The 20439-nt window shown below is 36.1% G+C and overlaps 3 protein-coding genes across 3 annotated transcripts; all 3 read right to left on the bottom strand.

Moving 5' to 3' along the window:
* Positions 1-3914: 3914 nt before the first annotated feature.
* LOC148215615 (olfactory receptor 6C4-like) lies at positions 3915-4517 on the bottom strand. Its single transcript, XM_088143085.1, has one exon. It carries the CDS (start codon positions 4515-4517, stop codon positions 3915-3917), a length of 603 nt encoding a protein of 200 aa, XP_087999211.1.
* Positions 4518-8788: 4271 nt separating this feature from the next.
* Positions 8789-9646, bottom strand: LOC112542768 (olfactory receptor 1M1-like). Its single transcript, XM_025176402.2, has one exon. The coding sequence runs from the start codon at positions 9644-9646 to the stop codon at positions 8789-8791; it is 858 nt and encodes a 285-aa protein (XP_025032170.2).
* A 7199-nt stretch (positions 9647-16845) lies between these two features.
* Positions 16846-18014, bottom strand: LOC103056675 (olfactory receptor 6B1-like). Its single transcript, XM_007443387.4, has 2 exons — positions 17104-18014; positions 16846-16945 (listed from the first exon to the last, which is right to left on the bottom strand). The coding sequence occupies exons 1-2, from the start codon at positions 17901-17903 to the stop codon at positions 16846-16848; spliced, it is 900 nt and encodes a 299-aa protein (XP_007443449.4). The 5' UTR covers positions 17904-18014.
* Between the last annotated feature and the right edge of the window lie 2425 nt (positions 18015-20439).

The raw sequence follows: 20439 nt of genomic DNA, 5'->3' as shown, positions 1-20439 counted from the left end.
CTCCAGAATGTACTATTAATATCTTTCTAAGGTGATTGTCTTATACAGATATGTGCCTTGAAACAATTCCTTACATTGGATACAGAGCTGTTCCTCCTTGAATGAAGGGACTTCTTCTCTTGCTGGTGGAAATCTCCTGGAAGAAGCAAAGGGAGGGAATTTTCGTTTTTTGTCAGATAGGCCCATATTCTTGTTAGCAATATCCCCAGTATTTTTAATTGATTGACCTAGAATTATGGACATTTCTTGTACGGCAGAGTGGCTCCCAATATTATGATACAACACTGGAAGAATATAGCCCCATTACATTTCTAACTATGGGTTTTTACATGTGTTCTTATGCAACAATATAAAAAAAGGAACCCACAAACTTATTTATGGAGTGGAGTGAGGGAAGTGGTAGAATGTATACTGAAACATTGCAAAATGAACTCTGTTTCTGAGTTGCTTGTAAAATTGTGGTGCAAATATAAAGGGGCAAACTGGCATCATTATGGTTAGGAATTGACATCTATGCTTGATGATTATAATAAATATTGTATTATATTATATTATATTATATTATATTATATTATATTATATTATATTATATTATATTATATTATATTATATTATATTATATTATTATATTAATTAAATTTTATAGCTGCCCATCTCATGGATGTAACTCTGGGCAGTATTCAGTAAAAGTGAAGCAATAAAAGACAGTATCTTAAATAACCATTAAAAAATATGAAAGAGATTTGTAATTGTGTTGTTTTTTAACCTCTCTTCTAGGAGGTTCTTGCTGACTGACAAGATAAACTTTCTACAACATTTTACTATAAAAAGATGTTCCAGAAATTTTGATAGCTGGGATTAAAACATCCTATTCTCAAGGAAAGATTTAATGGATTCATTAGGGGAGGTTTGTCTCTTAAAGCTGAAATGTCCATTAAATCTGAATGGGATTTCTGTTGAATGAGATTTGAGATACGTATTTTTTATGTGCTTTGCAGACAGTATACATGTATAAAATGGAAGGGGGTTTTATGTGTGGAATATTTTATGGATATATAAAATGGCAGTTGGGATTTAACTCATGTGTAAGAAGTGTACATTGTATGAACGGATTTTCTGTGTTGCACCACATTCTGTTGAATGGAGTTCTTTAAAATTAAAGATATATTGTGGATATTACATTTGTGGAGACTACATCATGTTTCATCTGTAAGTCAATATCAATTATCCTCTGGCTTAGCAATATTTTAGCTTCATCACAAGCTCCTTGGAAGCATCAGAGGAGGAAGCCCAGTTTGAGTCATTTTGTTCAGTAACTCCTATACGCAATAAATCTAAAAGTGATCAAATGTGTTCAAGGTGCATGGGCTTTGTGGGTGAAAGCTCTGCTTCAACCAGTAAGTAATTATTCTTAACCTCTTTTGGATTCTGCCTTTTTAAGACCTGCTTCCAACTGGAGAAGTACATTCAGGATGGAATTAGGTACCTAGAAGTCATATCCTAAAAAGCTGGATTGGATGGTCTCTGTGACAGGTCTTTATTCTCTAAATCTATTTCTATGCAATTAAAAAGTGATGTCAAAAATATGGTTGTAAGCAATTTAAAGGCAGCTAGTATATAGTGAGCTTTCTTGTATCAAGGAGGGATAAAATAGCAGCAATTCTTTTGTGCTTTCTGGTCAATATATAAAAAATGGGCTTTACGATTACAGCAGAATGAAAAATCATCCCTAGGTAAAGTTCTGCTTATTAATAACCCAAGTACAAAATCTGGTCTTTTTGGAAAAAAAAATCATAATGTGATGCACACACACACACACACACACACACACACTGTATATATATCTCAAATCTGTCACCACCCGTCTTGTTAAAAAGTGACTCTGGGCAGTTTACAGAAAATATAAAATCAATTAAAATACAATATAAAAACAATCTTAATAATAAATAAATTCCAAGAATGATGGAAATTGATGAATAGCTCAGGGAGTGTCATCAGGGCACTAACCACCCCCAGGGACAATTAGAGCTTTTATCTCCCCTTGCAAGCTGGCAGAGCCAGGTCTTTAATCCTTTGTGGAAAGCTGGGAGGGTAGGGGCCCGCTGCACCTCTGAGGGGAGAATATTCCAAAGGGTGGGGGCAATGGCAGAGAAGGCTCTCCTCCTGGGCCCCACCAGCCAACATTCTCTCACTGACAAGATCCGCAACATGCCCTCTCTGCCTGACCGGGTGGGACGGGTTGATGTAATGGGATGAGATGGTCCCTCAGGTAACCTAGAGCCATGCCAAGTAGGGCTTTAAAGGTGATAACCAACACCTTGAATTGGACCCAGAAGTAAACTGGCACCCAGTGCCACTCCCACAGTAAAACTGTTATATGTGCCATCCTTAGGGCACCCAAGATTGTCCACACAGCCACATTTTGAACCAGCTGTAGCTTCCAGATACTCTTCAAGAGTAGCCCCATGTAGAACACATTGCAATAGTCTACCTGAGAGATGACCAGGGCATGAGTGACTGACTGGAGAGCCTCCAGATCCAGGAAAGGGCATAACTGGCACACCACACAAAAGTGGGCAAAGGCCCTCCTGGCTATAACTGCCACCTGCTCTTCAAGCAGGAGTCATGAGTCCAGGAGGACCCCCAGATTACACGCCAGATGTGTCTGGGCACTGCAACCCATCCAAAACCAAAGACGGTAAGTTCTTGGATACAGAGAGGGTTCCAATCCACAGCCACTCTGTTTTACCTGGGTTCAGTTGAAGCCTGTTGTGCCCCATCCAGACCCCCACAGCCTCCAGGCACCAGAAGAGGGTGGACACAGCATCACTAAAGTCACCCAGGATGGAGCTGTATAATGTATGGGTATCATCTGCATATTGATGATACCTCATCCTACGGTAATAGGGTATTATGAGTAATAGGAGTATCTTTCAAACAGTTAGTCATGACCTGGTCACCTCATGATTGGATTATTACAATGTGTTCTTCATGGGGCTGTCCTTGAAGACCACCTGGAAGCTACAGCTTGGTTCAACATGCAGTGGCACAAAGAGTAATGGGCCCCTCTCCATGTGTCCCTGTGTAAGCAACTGCTGCATGAGCTGCATTGGCTGCCATTTGGCTTCCACGTGCAATTCAAGGTGCTGGTTATTACCTATAAAGCCCTGTATGCCATATGGCCTGGATATCTGAGGGACCGCTTGTCTCTAATCATTTCTACTTGCCCAGTAGGTTCCAGCAGAGTGGGTGCACTCCAGGTCTCCTCCGTTAAACACTCTCATCTTGTGAGACCTAGGATGTGTGCCTTTATAAATACTAAAATACTTTAATCAGGTTTAGGAAAATTGGGTCAACCACACTTTCTCTTTACCTTTTAATTCCTTGAAAGAGATCATAGGACTGGACTCTCTGTATATAACTTACAAAAATATTTCTCCCATCTTGTTACTGAGAGATGACAAACCAAATTTGGAGACTGAGTATAGATATGTATACTGTAGATATGTAGTCAAATACTTTTCTCCAAATATTAGAAGTATCCTTTGATTTAGAATCTATCGGTACTTTTTAAAATTTATTTATATGTTACATTTATATACCCCCCATCTCACATAAAGTGACTCTGGGTGGTGCACAGCAATTGAATAAAACAAGAAGTGAATAAAAACAAGCATTATAAAAAAATAAAAAGTTCAATCCATTTAGCAAACTCAAAATACATAATAGCTAATAACTGTTTTCTGCACACACAAAAAATGATTATTTATCTTTACAAATGAAAATGTTTCCTTCCAAAGGTCTTTATAGGTATTGACACTCACTGAAAATGAAAAATGAAACCTATCAGATTAAGAAAACACACGCTGAAATCCTATCTGTAGAATGGCATGAAAATGACACATTCAACTGTTTTAATATCTGGTTTTTCTATAAATTTGAAGAAAGAGGAAGGAAATAAATCTTTTGAAGGCATCCTTCACCTCTTTATTTCTCAGAGTATATATAATAGGATTAAGCATGGGGGTTAGGATGGTATAGATGACAGAGAGCATTTTATGAAGACCGCTCACTTTTATGGTGTTTGGTATTGCGTAGATACTCATCAGTGTCCCATAAAAAATAGTCACCACCAAGAGATGAGAAGAACAAGTGGAAAATGCCTTCTGCTTTCGTCTAGTAGAAGGCATCCTTATTATGGCTAAAATGATGAAAGCATAAGAGGTTAGAGTTAATATAGATGGTGGAAAAGTAAATATAGAACTTAAAACATAAAGGAACAGTTTGAAGGCATGAGTGCCACCACAAAATAATTCTATAATGGGGAAGGTGTCACAAAAGAAATGATCAATTTTATTACCACATAAAGCTGACTGAGACATGATAAACTGGGTTACTGCAGTTGCCAGAAAACCACTAAACCAAGAACAGGCAATCAGCCTGAAACACCTTCTGCCATTCATCATGGTGACATAATGGAGCGGTTTGCATATCGCTAAGTACCGATCATAGGACATTGCAGATAACAGGTAACATTCCACAGATACAAAAGACCCAAACAAATAATGTTGTACAAAGCAAGCCTTGAATAAAATCACGTTGCTTCCATTAATAAAGCTGGATAACATTTGTGGTAAGATATTTGAACTGCAGCAGCTCTCCAAGCATGAAAGGCTCCCAAGAAAGAAATACATAGGAGTGTGGAGGTGTTTATCAATGGTAATCAATAGAATAATTAGTAGGTTCCCGGCCATGGTCCCCATGTAGATGAGAAAGAATAGTATGAAGAGAGAAATCTGTAGGGTTTTGTGATTTCCAAATCCAAGCAGAATGAATTCATTGATGCATGTCTTATTTTTTAATTCTGGATTTTGAAATAACCGCCCCTGAAATAAAAGAACTATGGCAAATCATATTTGATCTTTTTTCCTTCATTTTCAAAATATGTGAAAATAGAGGAAACAAATATACAGTAGATACAGACTCCTGAGTCATCTTTCCTTGAATTTTGACTGATTCATATGTTCATGAAATTGTTCAAAACAGGTGATAATGATTAAAAAAATTGTAAAAAGCCTCATTCATTCCTTCATATATACCCCAAAACGTGGTTTCTCTTGCAGTTTTTATGAACTGATTAAAACACACACACACACACACACACACACACACACAGAGCAAACCAAACCAAACCACTAATCTTTATCGAAATTCATATGGTATAAAAGTAGTGATGCTTTTGCAGTAATGAAGAAACTTTGGTTCAAAATGAGATACACTTTGATGTTTATTCAGAAATACCTTTCTCAGTCATGCAACTAACTTTGTGCAAGGGTTTGCATCTAGAACCAATGATAATATATTGTTCTCGTTGCAAAAACAGACAGACCACCAAATCAACAAAAGCCTCAGAAGGGGGCTTCATCATGATTTTATTCACAGTGAAACCCGATTCTCAGTTCTGATTAGAGTGAGAGATATATATGGTTTTTGTGGTGGTGGTGGTGGTGGTGGTGGTTTGTGAGATATGTGTCACATATAGTACAAACACACACAGGCCCTTGTTCTAAAAGCTGATTTGACATAAGTAGCCTCTTAATTCTATTATGATGGATGATATTTCTTGATGATGTATGTTCAAGGAAGTATACTTTGATTTTTTTTCTCTCCCCCTCTTTAATATATTTCAAAGGATATTAAAGATCTGTGTTATCCAGAACCTGGATATTTGATCTAAGCAAGCATTTCATTCAGCTGAGTTTTTACTGCTGTGATATTAGGATTTTCTGATTTAGAATATGATACTGTATCGTGCCCTCTCATTCTTCCAGTTCAGTTTCAATACCATTTACTAATTCACTGAATTTTCAAATCTATAATTTTCACTAAAGGCAAGTCTAGACAGTTCTTGCTGAAGCCCATCATTTATACATACATATAAGCAGTATTTTAAAAATAGCATTTTGTAGGGAACAAAAGAACTATGTACCTTCAATGGAGTAGTCATGACAAATAAAGAAATGCAGATATCTGGTCTAGTATTTCAGGAGCTAACATAGCATTTCATCAGAACTCTCTCAACTGTATAATCCATTTTGTTACGTTCCTAACATTCCTGATATTTGCAATTCTGCTGCTTCTTCCATTCAGTACAACGTCATGCTCAGCAAAAAGAAGCATTCATCATGGAACTTCAAAGTTAGACATACATTTGTTAGGCTGAGCACATAATTATGGGCATCTTTATTTCCAACTGTGTTTCTTTCTGTATGATGCAAGAAAACTTCACTGTAGCTAGATTTATAAGCCCATTTCTCTAACAAGTGATTGAAGATAAAATTCCATTTAGTTCTAGTTTATTGCCAGACAAAGCATACATAAAGGAAAAAAGAAATCACCAATTAATTGGATATGAGGCTTTCTTTATGTTTCATACTATAGTTCCTACGGAGGAATGACTAATTAGCTCCCCTCTCCAGAGTTGAACAGAAGGAATATACAAGAGGGTGTACATTCCCTGATGGTTGCAAATGTATTGAGACAGCTACAATTACAAGTACTTTAAAACTATTTTTACCTTTGGGAGATGGGAGTTAAAAATGGGAATGGGATTTAAAAAAAAAAAATAACATTCTAAATTAAATGAAAATAAGCTTCACACTTATCACTGCTTTTTTACTTTGAGTTATTATCAAAGTCTACGACCAATACCACAAGTAAATCACTGCTCTGGCACAGCTACCTTTTGGAAAGCTTTGGTCAGACCTGATATAAAAATAGAGAGTGACAATGTGAAATATGTTACCATTCTCAGATATTGTGGGGAAGATTAATGTTTAGTTCTGCTTAAAGGTATAAACTAAGGTGCTTATTTTGCGAAAGTGACAGGACCTTCCTAATTATACTTAATTTGGAGCTTTCGCTGAGATCACCATGGAAGCTATGAAGACTTCAAGCTAGGTGTTTAACCTCCAAGGACCCTTCCAACCCATGTGTTCAAGTTTGGGGTACTTCTGTGATATTAGAGTCCTCAGCCAGGAGGTCAATGTAGGGAGCAAGTGGAAGTTGCCTGTCATTTGAAACTGTATGAGTTCCCTTCCATCCTTCCCAAAATGTTAAGGAAATTATCAAATTGTGCTAATGTGGCTATTAGTAATATAATATAATTTCTTGGTAGAATTGAGAAAGCACCATTCCAGAGTATGGTCCAATTTGAGAGCATCTGATTCTCTCTGAAGTTTTCAGTTGAAAGGTTCAGTAGTCTCACCATCAATGGATGGTAATAGTATAAGATGAGGTTTTGATGATAGTTATTTTTACTGTTAATGAAAGTGCAAATTATATGCCATCACAACTGTTCCATTGCATCCAGGAAGTGGGCAAAAGAAGTAGAGAAAGATTTAGTCATTTTTAAATAATAAAGCCTGAATTTACTACAGAATTGTAAAACAGCCTGTTCCAGACTGATAAAGATACAGGTGACCATGATATGAAAAACCAGCTGCAGACTTCCAGCTTCCAGCTTTTATCGATGAAGAGAACTGCCTCCTTTCTGGATCATAGCAATGTTGTTATAAAGAAAAACAGAAAGTTTCTGTACATAGATGTATATTGGTTCTACTCTGAAAATAGTTCAGTTTCTGGAATCCTTACAGTCCCATCCTATTAATCTCAACAAATCTTACTAAAGAGAACTGTAAGAATTGTGGTTGGAAAATAATCAATTTTGGTTTTAGGCAGCCATCAAGAACTTTGCACAGCCAGTCAAAAGTTTGCCTAGTCTGCATCTAATCTAGTCTGAATTACTGCCCTAGATAAAGTAGCAATGAAGGGGCAGGTACCTGCTGCATTCAAAGGCTATATTTTTGTGATTCATCCATCCATTTTTCAAGTGCTAAAATGTTATTTTACACAGTTTGGGTTAAGGGGTAAAATTATGTTTGTTGCTTGTTTGTGCCACATGAGAAAACCCATGAGAAATGAACAGCTAATTACTATATGGAGACCAATAAAATTTGTGGTGGATTTGTTTTACATCTGTAATTCTGAATCTCTCCCCACCCCCCTCAGGATCTTTCTTATTCTTTTTGTGTGAACGCTTCCTTTTCCAACTTGCTTTTTATGCAATCTACGTTTACAGTAGATTTCTGCCTTTTTGCAAATCTTCATATGCTTCCATGCATTCTGAGCAGTTGAGAAGGGATGAAATAAGCAGATGGATTTTCAGATGGGTGAAAAACTGAACCGTGAATAAGTTTAGTAGGATAGTTAAAGGAAAGTTTTGCATGTTGAATATAATTCATACTTTTAAATGAGTATGCAGACTTTACAACTAACCAGATAAAGTTAAATCAATTAATTTACTTTTATTAATGATTTTATATATAGTGTGTACTATCATTACTAATGATCGTACAATTCCATTCCATACAGAAGTACAGACAACAAATGTTTACATAGCAACTATGAAATGAAAATACATCAGTAAAAAGCACATTCCCCATCAATTAAAAATAACTCTTTGAAAGTATGTATCAGAAACTAGTATAGCTCGCTTTTCTTAAATCTGACTTTTTTTAAAGATTCTTTTATCCTGCCTTTATTACTTTATAAGTAACTCAAGGAAGCAAGCATACCTAATACTCCTTCCTTCTCCTATTTTCCCCACAACAACAATCTTGTGAAGTGGGTTGGGCTGAGAGAGAGTGACTGGCCCAAAGTCACCCAGCTGCTTTGTGCCTAAAATGGGACTCACAGCCTCCTGGTTTTTAGGCCAGTACCTTAACCACTATGCCAAACTGGCTCCAAACTTACTTTTCTTATGAATTTGAACAAAAATCAGTGAAATTAATCTTTTAAAAGCAACCTTCACTTCTTTATTTCTCAGAGAATATATAATAGGATTAAGCATAGGGGTTAGGATGGTGTAGATGACAGAGAACACTTTATGAAGACCACTCACTTTTATGGTGTTTGGTATTGCGTAGATGCTCATCAGTGTGCCATAAAAAATAGTGACTACCAAGAGATGAGAAGAACAGGTGGAAAATGCTTTCTGCTTCCCTGTGGTAGAAGGGATTTTCATTATAGTTGCAATGATATAAACATATGTTGTTAAAGTCAGTGTAAAAGGAGGAAAAGTGACTATAGAGCTAACAATGTAGAGAAACAGTTTTGATGTGTACGTATCACTACAAGATAGTTCTATAACTAGAAGGGTATCACAGAAGTAGTGATCAATTGTATTGCTAACACAGAAAGCAAGTTTGGACATTATGATAACGATCAAACTGCTTGCAAAAGTGCCACTTATCCAAGAGATGGCAATCAACTGGAGACACAACTTGCCATTCATCATGGTGACATAATGTAATGGCTTACATATAGCCAAGTACCTGTCGTAAGACATTGCAGATAATAAGCAGCATTCCACAGCTCCCAAAGAACCAAATATATATTCTTGCACAAAGCATGCATTGATTGAAATAGTCATAGGTCCTGTAAGAAAATGGGAAAGCACCCTAGGCAAGATATTTGAACTGCAACAGATTTCTAAGCATGAGAGGTTCCCAAGGAAAAAATACATAGGTGTATGAAGGTGATGATCTGTGACAACCAGCAGAATAATGAGGATGTTTCCAGCCATAGTCACAGCATAAATGAGAAGAAACAATAAGAACAGAGGAGTCTGAAGAAGTTGTTGTTCTCCAAATCCCAACAAAATGAATTCAGTTACATGAGTCTGATTTTCCATTTCTGAATGTTCAAATAACTGTATCTGCAAAACCATATTAATTGTAAATCATAGTTACTGTTGTGTCTTTGATCCCAGCACATTTGTTTCAAAATTGATGTGTAGAAAATTTGATTTATTATTTCAGTGCACTTTTGCTTTTCTGCTTTATGAACCGAGATGCCAATTTTTGAATATATATGATACATCTTTGTTTTTATGTTGCCATGGGAGTAAAGTGACACATTAGAATTTGATTACAAATACAGATAACATCCATTATGTTCACTGTGATATACAATATGATATAATTATGCATGGGAATAAAGTCCCTAGTTATAATTGAGAATCTGATCTGTCTAGCCCTGCCTATTTTTACTATCACCTTTTAAAAAAAACTTGAGTCTTTCTCTCACAAGAAAGCATATCCACTCCACTTAGAATATACATTGTCCATTTTATTCCACAATTGGGCCAACAGATTCACTGTTGATCAAAATTATCTGTATGAAAGGAACTTGATAAACACTGCACTAGATATCTAGTTCCTCTTTTATGTGTTTTTGAAACACAGAGATAGATAGATAGATAGATAGATAGATAGATAGATAGATAGATAGATAGATAGATAGATAGACAGACAGACAGACAGAGACAGACAGACAGACAGACAGACAGACAGACAGACAGACAGACAGATAGATGCAATACTGACATTTCCAGTTCTTTTCTTCGCAATTTTATAGTTATGTTTATGGCATATAATAGATAAACAAAATGTGTGAACATTTCAGCACAATTGTAAATTACTGAAATTTTGGCTAGACTTCTATGTCATATTCATCCAGGTTAGTTAAGGAACAGAGGACTACATTAACACAACATGCTAAAATTAATTAATTTTGATTTTATCAATCTTTCTTGAAGCCAGAGTATTTTTTAAATGTATTAGTCAATAACCCTATGTATGGCAGCTTTGACTAGCTTTAAAGCACTTGACTTTCAATGAAGCTCTTTGTATCTCCTGTTTTTACTGTTCTTTCCTTTTTGTCTCCTTTACTTTCAAAGCTTACGCCTAGGCACCACATATTTGTAGAAGGCTCTTCCAGCTTTTTCAAGAGAGGAAGGATTCTATGACGAAACTGCAAAGTTCTCTTAGCAGCTTCTGGCATTTGCAAAAGCAGGTGCCTCTTTAACTTTTTGCAAGTGCCAGTGGATTTAATGAGCAGGGCCATTGTCTCACAGTCTACTCTTAGCATCTGCCAGCATTTTCAAACACCTGAAGGATACTAAGGAGGGTCTGTGAAACAGAGGGAAGCAAAGTGAATCATTGCTCTTGGCTCCTAGAAACAAGAGGACTGGATTGGTTTGCAGTTCCAATTGAGTGTTTTGTTTGACCGTCATCAAACTAAAGCAATTCCTCAAAGACTTGCACAGTCCTATTATTTAATGTATTGTGGAAACCCATGAAATGGGTTGATTCAGTAAGCAGCCCAGATGTGCGATATGAAGCCAGTCTATATTTTGCTTAGCAAAAGAAAAAAAAAAAAGTGATACATCCCCCTAACTCAATGAGAGGCCAGGTTTAATTTTAATGGAGGAAGAAATGAAGTGTACAGATGAATTCCTAAAACAAAAAGCAAAACAAACTTCTTCTGAGGTAATTCTGAAAAGATATCCATTGGTTTATAGTGAAGCACCATCTATTTCCTTCGCACTCTTATCATCTAAGTGGATATAGGATTACAGTCTTAGTCCATGGAAGGGTTACTTCTTGGGACATTTGTGGTACACATCTTACCCCTAATGAGGAGATGGCTTAAAGGCTCATTTGACTCAATAGTCTCAGTGTTATAATTCAGTGATAATCAGTGTAAATGTTCCTGATTTAGAGCTAAGTTCCCTGATCTTTCTTCTGTCTCTTTGCTCTTAGCCTTTAAAAAAAAATGCATATATGAATCACTGTCCATGAAATCCATCTTCTATGTAGACAAATAAATCTAGGCCATAATCAAAAGTAAGAATAATGATGAATGATGATAATGGTAACTAACAACAACAACAGTTACATACCATCAGTGGAGTAATTATCATGCTAGAGTGAGTTAGGATCCCAATGCAACTTCTTCAGAAGATTTTGTGTTATATTTATTTTTCATAGTGTTTTTTTCTTCCCTGAAGTGTTTACAATCTCCCAGTGATGATCACCATTTTAGTTCATTCCCAGCAATGCACAGTCACAAACCATCTCTAGCATTGAAATATGACAATTTGAGAAATTTGTATTTAGTGTTTGTTTCAACACTTAATTTTAGCATCTTTTTCTTCAATTTCATACCATTTTTTCTAAACCAGAGCAAATAGCATTTTGCCTAGATTTATAGGGTCAAGGAGATATTTCAGATCAAAACTGTAATCAGATCAAATTATATCCCCATTTATGGTACCATATAGGAAGCATAAGGTACATCTGTTCCACCTAAAATAAATTTATCTATTATCTATCTATCTGTCTGTCTGTCTGTCTGTCTGTCTGTCTATCCTATCCATGACAGTCAGGCTTGGAAAAACATTGATGAATCATACACACTCAAACACACACACACACACACACAGAGAGAGAGAGAGAGAGAGAGAACATTATCAGCAATTTATCAGTGCTTCTAGATATTTCATATTCCCATGATTACTACCTCCATCACAGAAAATTATATTGACATTGTCTGTAGAATATCAATAATCTAAATATATTTATAACTATTGCTCTTGTTTTCCATTGTAACAGGGTGTCTTTAAATTCTTTAAGCTCATTCATTTTCCTTACCTCTTACAACTCATGGGATCAAAAAACATTCTTCGGTCATTTTGTTATACATCCACCAGAAGGAACTATTCATTCCAGTGCTTACTGTATTAGTCAAGGAAGATCTATAGATTATGTATGTACCAACTCTGAAGAGAAGAACTTAGCAAGTATGTATGTATGTATGTATGTATGTATGTATGTATATCTCAGAATCTTTTCTTCCTTTGCTTATATATTCAAAATACACAGATACAATATAACAGTAATAAGAACCAAAATTCTCAGAAGACACAGCAAGTACACAGGGACCTAATTACAGATGGGGGGAAAAAACTGAAGTGGATGTAGGATCTACAGGCAGATTAATTCTACAGATGTAGAGATTTAAAAAAAAACTGAAGTGGATGTAGGATCTACAAATGGATTGATTCTGGAACTGGAACAAGTACAGTTCTGCTTTTTGCTTTTAGTTCATTCCTAATCTCTAGCCCTCCATCTTAAGAAGTCCTTGTACATTGATGAAACATTTCGCAAAGCTAGCTTTGCTGAGTTATGTGAACAGCTGTATTTATGAATTAATGAATTTATGCAGGATCTTTTTTTTTTTGTATTGATACACACATTCATTTATTTATTTGAAAGATTAATAAGGCTGCCCAACTCAAACAATGTGACTCTGGGCAGAAAACAACAAATAAACCAGGAAAAAAAAAAAAACCCACAACCATATAACATTAAAACATGTACAATATTTAATACAAAATGTGACCAAGCACCTCAACAAAATAACTAAAAGGGGACTCCACTCAACTGGCCCCAATGCCTGGGGGAAAGCCCAGTCTCAGCAGCTTCCCTAAGTGAATGTCTCTGCATGTATTGCCCTAACACTAATTGTGCATAAAAATATTATAGTAACATTTTACTTACCAGATGCCCCCAACTTATTTTGCATGACATCTTCAGGAGCAGTGTAACTTTGCAATCTCTATTCCCTCTAAATGCTCAAATGTTGTTTTTAGTGTAATTGTTCTTGTGTATTAGAGGTATTATTTTAATTACAGTTATGTGTCATATTTTATCCTGGATAACCATCCATTTGAAACTTGTCCCAGTCCAAATTCAGTTTCTTTCACAAGATGGTGGTTTGGCTTAGGGCACTATGTTCGTTTAACTTTAAAAGATGGCTAAAGTGCTTCTTCCTTTATCCTATCTAAAAATTACCTCCCACTCATGGAGACCGTGTTTCCATGAACGTATGTCTCATATCCCTCCAAAAACTGCTAGTGCTTATAGATTCCCAGGAAACTCATGATGCCACTACCAGCTATGAGGTCTCCCCACACCCACATTTAAAGAAGGCTATTCCTTGAGAATCTTGTACAGCTGAATACTAGTTTATGACATCAAAGCCCAAAATTCCACTAAGATTTAGGAACTGTGGGCTGAAGGCTGGTAGACTTTCCCCCCCCCCCCACGTTTGATGTGGAGTTCTGTACTGGTGTTGGTGCTCTGAGAAAAATGCAATAAGCAGGCCTCTAAGCACCAGTGACATGCAAAGAAATAAGGAATAGCTCATATGATTCTTTTAAAGATCACTTGTAGCTCTTAGCATGGCTCTGGTAGACTTGCTTTATAGACATATTCATATTTTCAGAGTTCATTTTCATCATTTGCAAAGTATTTCAATTCATCATGCTGTGGCAAGATGGAAAGCATAGGTTTGGCAAATCATTTAATTATGCAAATGTCTAAGTAGTATAAAGGTCAACAAAAATGTGAATTCTTTAAAAACAATTCTATAAATAATAACATATACTTAAAACTGTATTTTTGTCCTCCCTAGAATTACAACTATTACATTTGTTGCTCCAGAAATACATCGTTCTTGTTGTTGCATGCTTCCAGTCATTATATTCCACAGTGAAAAATGTGAGAATCAGAATTTAAACTGCAGAATGTTCTATGTACAAAACAAAATGCAGAATGTCTACCAACTGAGTCTTCCAGCTACTCGCATACTTTAAATCAGAAACATTGGAACTTTTGTATACAGTTGGACAATGTAGTCCTCAAATATGAAGTTCTAAGATAAGGTTGTTTAAATTTAGAGCAACCTAAATCTGTTAGGTTGATTACAAGAAGCCTAGCTGAAGTTTTGGTTACTTAAAGTTTTCATTTTCTTTCCAAATCTACAGTGATGTATTGGGAGATGGTAAAACATTAGAATCAGCACTTACTTCACATATCAAACATACCACCACATTGCCTCTGACAGAAGTTGCACTGCTAGATCTATCTCTGAAAGAGAAATTTAGGATGGACATTTGCTTTGAAGTCCATATAATTGTGTGTGTTCAAGAAATGGAAAAGAAGGAAATGGGTGATCTGAAACAAATCTGGATTTGCAATTTGTCTCACGTCAAAGGCTTTTTGTAAATATAAAAATAGAGTGAGTTTTTACATGACAGTCTGGGCTTCTGGGACACAGGTCCAAAGGACAGAAAGAATGGAATTCTTCAGTCAGTGCCCAAGAGCTATAAGAGATGGAAGCACTCAAGAAACATGGTAGATGGGGATGGAACAGGACTTGAATGGAGATGCTTCCATCAATCTGACCACCTTGCCTGTGCTATAGGTGCTGCTTTTATTTCTCTTAAAGTTGCAACATAACTCACTGCAGTTTAAATAGTTACTTAAAATCATAAACTAATGCTTATTTTGAAATGCATATCAAAATAAATATTCTGAGCAAAGAACACACACCAAACGTATTTAACATGCATGTCCAGGCTCATGTTTGAATAGCAGCAATTTTTATTTTGAGTAGACTTTTTTTTTTCCTTTTTTAAATTTTCTTTTGAAATGCAACAACAACAAAAAAATGAAATTGAGCAATGCTACAGAAGAAGTCATATCCATGTAAGAAATAAAGCTGGCAAGGCAGGAATTAATGGGTCCAGGCTACAGAGAACCAGGATCTCAGCAGAGATGAGGCACTTCCAAGGCTATCAAGAGAACAGCCAACAACCCATTAACTCAGGAAAAACCTAGAATTTAAACCCCTGAGCACAGATTTAATTCTGTGCATGTGGCTTAATCATTTTCTGCAATAAAGAAACAATCTAGCTATGTCACATTTGAAAACATTTTCCTATGTACACCACTTCTGTTTAAAAGGCATAAGTGTCTAAAAAACCTAGTTTCAGTTGAGTCCTGGCATGAAGTGTGACAATAAAAATGACACATCCAGAACAATTTCTCTACTAGTTTTGAGACTGTATAATTTCTGAGAAGTTAAGCATTAGTTTTATGATTTAACAGAGATTTGAAACAACAGAGTTGATCAGGAACTCTAATTATTACATAACTAATATAATTTGAATGTGTTCTAAGGTAGAGATGGGCAGAAAATAATACCAAATTTACTAGTAGATATCTGTATGATTTATAAGAGATTGACAAATTTTCCCAACCCACCCACCCTCCCCCTTTTTATTTATTTTTAAATAGCAGCAATAATGAAAATTTGGGACAACCAGAAATGGACTTTTGTATGTGAATTTAAGATTGTGGTATGCAAAAGCCAAATTCTTAGGTTCAACGTTATTTAATTCTTCATGTATGCTTTTGTATCAGGTTCTGGTTGGTCAGTTTTTGTGGTGAGTGTAAGGTTTGCCCCGTTCGACAGAGAAACTCCCGTGACACGTGTGGTTCACAAAAGAGGTTTACTCATGGGTAACGTAGCAGTCACAAGCAAAGCCAGGACTGGCTTGGTACATTTACATTACTCCTTTATAGTTGTCTCAATCCCCCCGCGGGCCCCTTTGCTAGGTTACATATTACAAATTAGATTGCAGATTGCCCCCTGTAATCCCCCCCTTCTACTGGAATGGCACGTTCAGGCCAGTTCTCTTGTTTCTTTGATTGTTGTTGCCTGTGGCGTGGTCGTTGCCTTCCTTGGTGCTTCTGTCGCGCGCACAGCCGGGAGCTCCCCCTCGCGCGCTGATCTCTTCCTCAGTTCCGCGGCTCTCTCCTTTGTCCATAGCGCCCGTGGCCCTCTGGCGTTAACACAATGCATCCGCTCCAGATTAGTGAAGTGGCGCCAGGGGGCCGTTCATTAGCTTGCGGTTTCGCATTTCCTCTTTCTGCGCTAGCGCTCGAGCGGTGAAATTGACTAAAGCGCGGCTGGGCAAGTTCCTAGGCGTGCGGTGCCAGCTGAACCTGACAGTGAGAACATGCATGCATAGTAGACATTGCGGGCTTAATATCTGCTTATCCTGGCCCGAATATTTATGAATAAGAGGGCTCATATGCACTTTCTACATTTTTTTTCCTTAATTTTGGAAAACAAAAATTTTAGTAGTAGTATCAACATTATTGTTGTTGGTATTGCTATTATTCTGATTCTATGGAGTTCAATAAACCAACATTTGCTTTTAATAATGATCAAGAAAGATTTATTTCTTTTTTTGAGACACTTTCCAATTGCCTGCTGACGTTTGTTTGCAGAAGCTTATTGTTATGACCACTTACCTGATTTCTAATCCATGTGACAACTACAGACCTCTGAAGAGAATCCTTTACATCTTTGTTTCTTAGGCTGTATATGAGAGGGTTGATCAGAGGTGTTACAACTGTGTAAAAGGCAGAAACAAATTTGTTCCAGTCTCTCAGAGAAGCAGAATCTGGTAAGGTATATGCAGCTGTGATGGAGCCATAATAAATAGTTACCACCATGAGATGAGAAGAGCAGGTGGAAAAGGCCTTTTGCTTTCCAATAGTAGATGGGATTTTAACAATTGCAGATAGTATATATGTGTATGACAATAATGTAAGTGTAAAGGGGGGTAAGGTGAACAGAGATACAAAACTTAAAATTAGGACTCTTAAAAGAACCGTATCGCTGCAAGACAACTGGATAATTGGATAGGTGTCACAGAAGAAATGGTCAATTTCATTTGGACCACAGAAGACTAATCGTGACATTAATATAATTGTTATAGTACTGGCAATAAACCCAATTACCCAAGATCCAGCTGCCATCTGGAGGCACAACTTACTATTCATTAGAGATGCGTAATGAAGTGGTTTACATATAGCCACATATCGATCATAGGACATTGCAGAAAGAAGATAGCATTCCACAGCTGCCAGGTATGCAAAAAAATAATGTTGCACAAAGCAGCCGTTGACTGATATTGATCTATCTCCATTCAAGAAACTAGACAGGATTCTGGGTAAAATAGCTGAAGTATAGAAGGACTCTAAGCAGGATAAATTCCCCAGGAAGAAATACATAGGTGTATGAAGGTGTCGATCAGCCACAACCAGTATAACAATCAGGATATTTCCAGCGATGGTCATGACATAGATTATAAGGAACACCAGTAGCAAAATAATTCTTATGTTCTGAAGATGCTTAAATCCCAGCAGAATGAATTCCTTGATGATTGTTTGATTTTTTAGTTCTAGAGTTTCAACAACCTGCATCTGTGAAAAACAACACAGTAGGAAACTTTTAGTCATTACAAACAATATATACACAGTCTCTGCTTATTCCCATTACTCCTTATTGGAAAACATACTTTCATTCTGAAACAAATATTATGTTAGTTGTTATCAAAGCATCAGAATTAAAGGGAAAATATTTGCATAGCTTTAAAAAAAAAGTTGTTTCAGAAGGCAAAACTCTGAAAATCTCTGGAAACAGGAAATAAATAAATAAATAAATAAATAAATAAATAAATAAATAAATAAAGCCATCCTCAAGAATACCAAGTTAATAAACAGAACTCATATTTTGTTTATGTTGTAAGGGGTTTTTGTTTCTCCTCTGGTAACTTCAACATATTTTTACACTAGGAAAGTAGGCTGAGAAAATCACATTTTTACTTAATAAGCTTATTTACATTTTACTTATTATGCCTTTTCCTTCCTTACAAGAGATATTTAATAGCCAGTTGTTGCAAATGAATTAATAAATCCAATTAAATTTTTGATTTCCTGTAAATAAGCAAAACTTTATTACATTTTAAACAGAACATAGTGGATATAAGTGACTAGAAACTAAGCTGCATTTAAAGTAACTATCAACTCTGTATTTTTATATTAATATTGAGTTATTATGTATGTTAAAGAGAAGACTTCTGTTTTAATACAGTTTTCAACAACAGTGCTTCCTTGGGAATTCAATATGCTTGTAGAAAGGGGAATTATAAAATCCAAATGGGAATTTACTGTTGATGGGAAAAATTGTTATCTCCTAATGAGTGCAGCAAAGTCCTTTCCTTTCCTTTCCTTTCCTTTCCTTTCCTTTCCTTTCCTTTCCTTTCCTTTCCTTTCCTTTCCTTTCCTTTCCTTTCCTTTCCTTTCCTTTCCTTTCCTTTCCTTTCCTTTCCATCTTTTGACAGAAGAATATGCTGTGGATGAGCCTAGTGGATACTTGGTATAATAAGAATAATACACAATTTTTATTATTTTGAATCAGAACATAAATCCTATCTAAGGCATGGGGAATTATGACTCAGTGATAATATAGATGCCAAAGGTGCTGAATTTGAAATGATGAAGAGACCATAATTTAAAGCAGCCACAAAGTCATAGAAGAGTTTTTCCAAAATAAAGTTCTCAAAATTGTCCTTGCAGTTTACTTTATATAAAATATGGTGGTAATTATTGAGAAGGAAAAAATGGTGGGATGAGACCAAGGTCCATCTAGTTCAGCTTTCTGTTTTTTGTAGCATTCAGTTGGATCCAAGAACATTACAAGCAGAATATGACATTGGTACTTCTCTGTTTTTATGTTTGTTGATTTGTTTGTTTTTTGTTTTTGTTTCTGAATGCATAAGACAAACTCACAACTTGGGCCTTTCAAAATTGCTACCATGCAATCTTGTTCAAGTTGGATGAGCTCCACCTCACTGAGAGTTTTCATTTGACAATTGTGTGACAATCCACTTTGAAATGAAAAAGAACCCCATGGAAGCATGTGGCTGAACCCCAATAATAGCTGAGGCAGGAATAATCTGCATCAGTTATAAACATTTGCTTCAGTGTCATCGCATATATGCAGAAGCCCATTACCCAGTGAAACAAAGTAGCTGCTACATGGATCACGTCTTGTAAACAGTGTGTGTGTGTGTATGTGTGTGTACATGTATGTGTACACACACATATGTGTGTGTGTGTCTATTTTGTCACACACACACACACATATATACACACACACACACATACACACACACACCCATATACATACACACACACACATACATACATATGACAAAAAATCAGTTATACCCTTGAAATGGAAGGACCCTCCATTTGTTTCATTTTTTATTTGAAACAGTCAGTAGTAAATGTGACCTCTCAGAACAGGGATGACTGTTGGGGAGTGAGGTGTCAAAAATAAGTAAATAAATAAATAAATGAAATAAATGAAATAAATAACTATGTTATTTGCCTGGTAGCACTAATAATGACTGCTAATATTTCTTTTGGGTTCCCAAGCAGAGTCCTTCTTGGATACCATAAGAAGTCCTCCTCCTCCTCCTCCTCCTCCTCCTTCTATTTTTTTTACAAAGTAAAAACAATACATATTTAAAGACAGAAGAAAGTAAAGTAAGAGAAAATTGGTGAATAAGTAATAAACAAATGAAAGAAAACAAACAAGGAAAAAAAGGGGGGGCTTCCAATCTTCTTTACAGCAGTTATAAATGCATTTGTATTCTGTCCTCTCTCTCTAAGATTATGTTACAGTTCCATTCTTTCCATATTCTACCCTTTCTAATAATCAAACCCATAAAACACAAGCTCATGTTGTTATTGTTGTTGGTGTTGCTGTTTTCAGAAAACATCCATAAAGGGTTTCCAGTTACTAACAAATGTAGTTATGATATTT

Source organism: Python bivittatus, unplaced genomic scaffold (assembly GCF_059951505.1).
Source record: "Python bivittatus isolate LINGU-HERP-01145 unplaced genomic scaffold, Pbiv_v1 ctg000470_np1212, whole genome shotgun sequence".
NCBI lineage: Eukaryota > Metazoa > Chordata > Lepidosauria > Squamata > Pythonidae > Python > Python bivittatus.
The sequence above is the reverse complement of the archived record's forward strand: the minus strand, read 5'-3'. Positions and strand labels throughout refer to the sequence as shown.

Coding starts and splice junctions, on each gene's coding strand:
- LOC148215615 (XM_088143085.1), bottom strand. CDS start 4,517: ATGTCCTATGATCGGTACTTAGCGATATGCAAACCGCTCCATTATGTC.
- LOC112542768 (XM_025176402.2), bottom strand. CDS start 9,646: ATGGCTGGAAACATCCTCATTATTCTGCTGGTTGTCACAGATCATCAC.
- LOC103056675 (XM_007443387.4), bottom strand. CDS start 17,903: ATGACCATCGCTGGAAATATCCTGATTGTTATACTGGTTGTGGCTGAT. Junction 16,946..17,103: donor GTAAAGGATTCTCTTCAGAG/GTCTGTAGTTGT, acceptor TGAACTCCATAG/AATCAGAATAATAGCAATAC.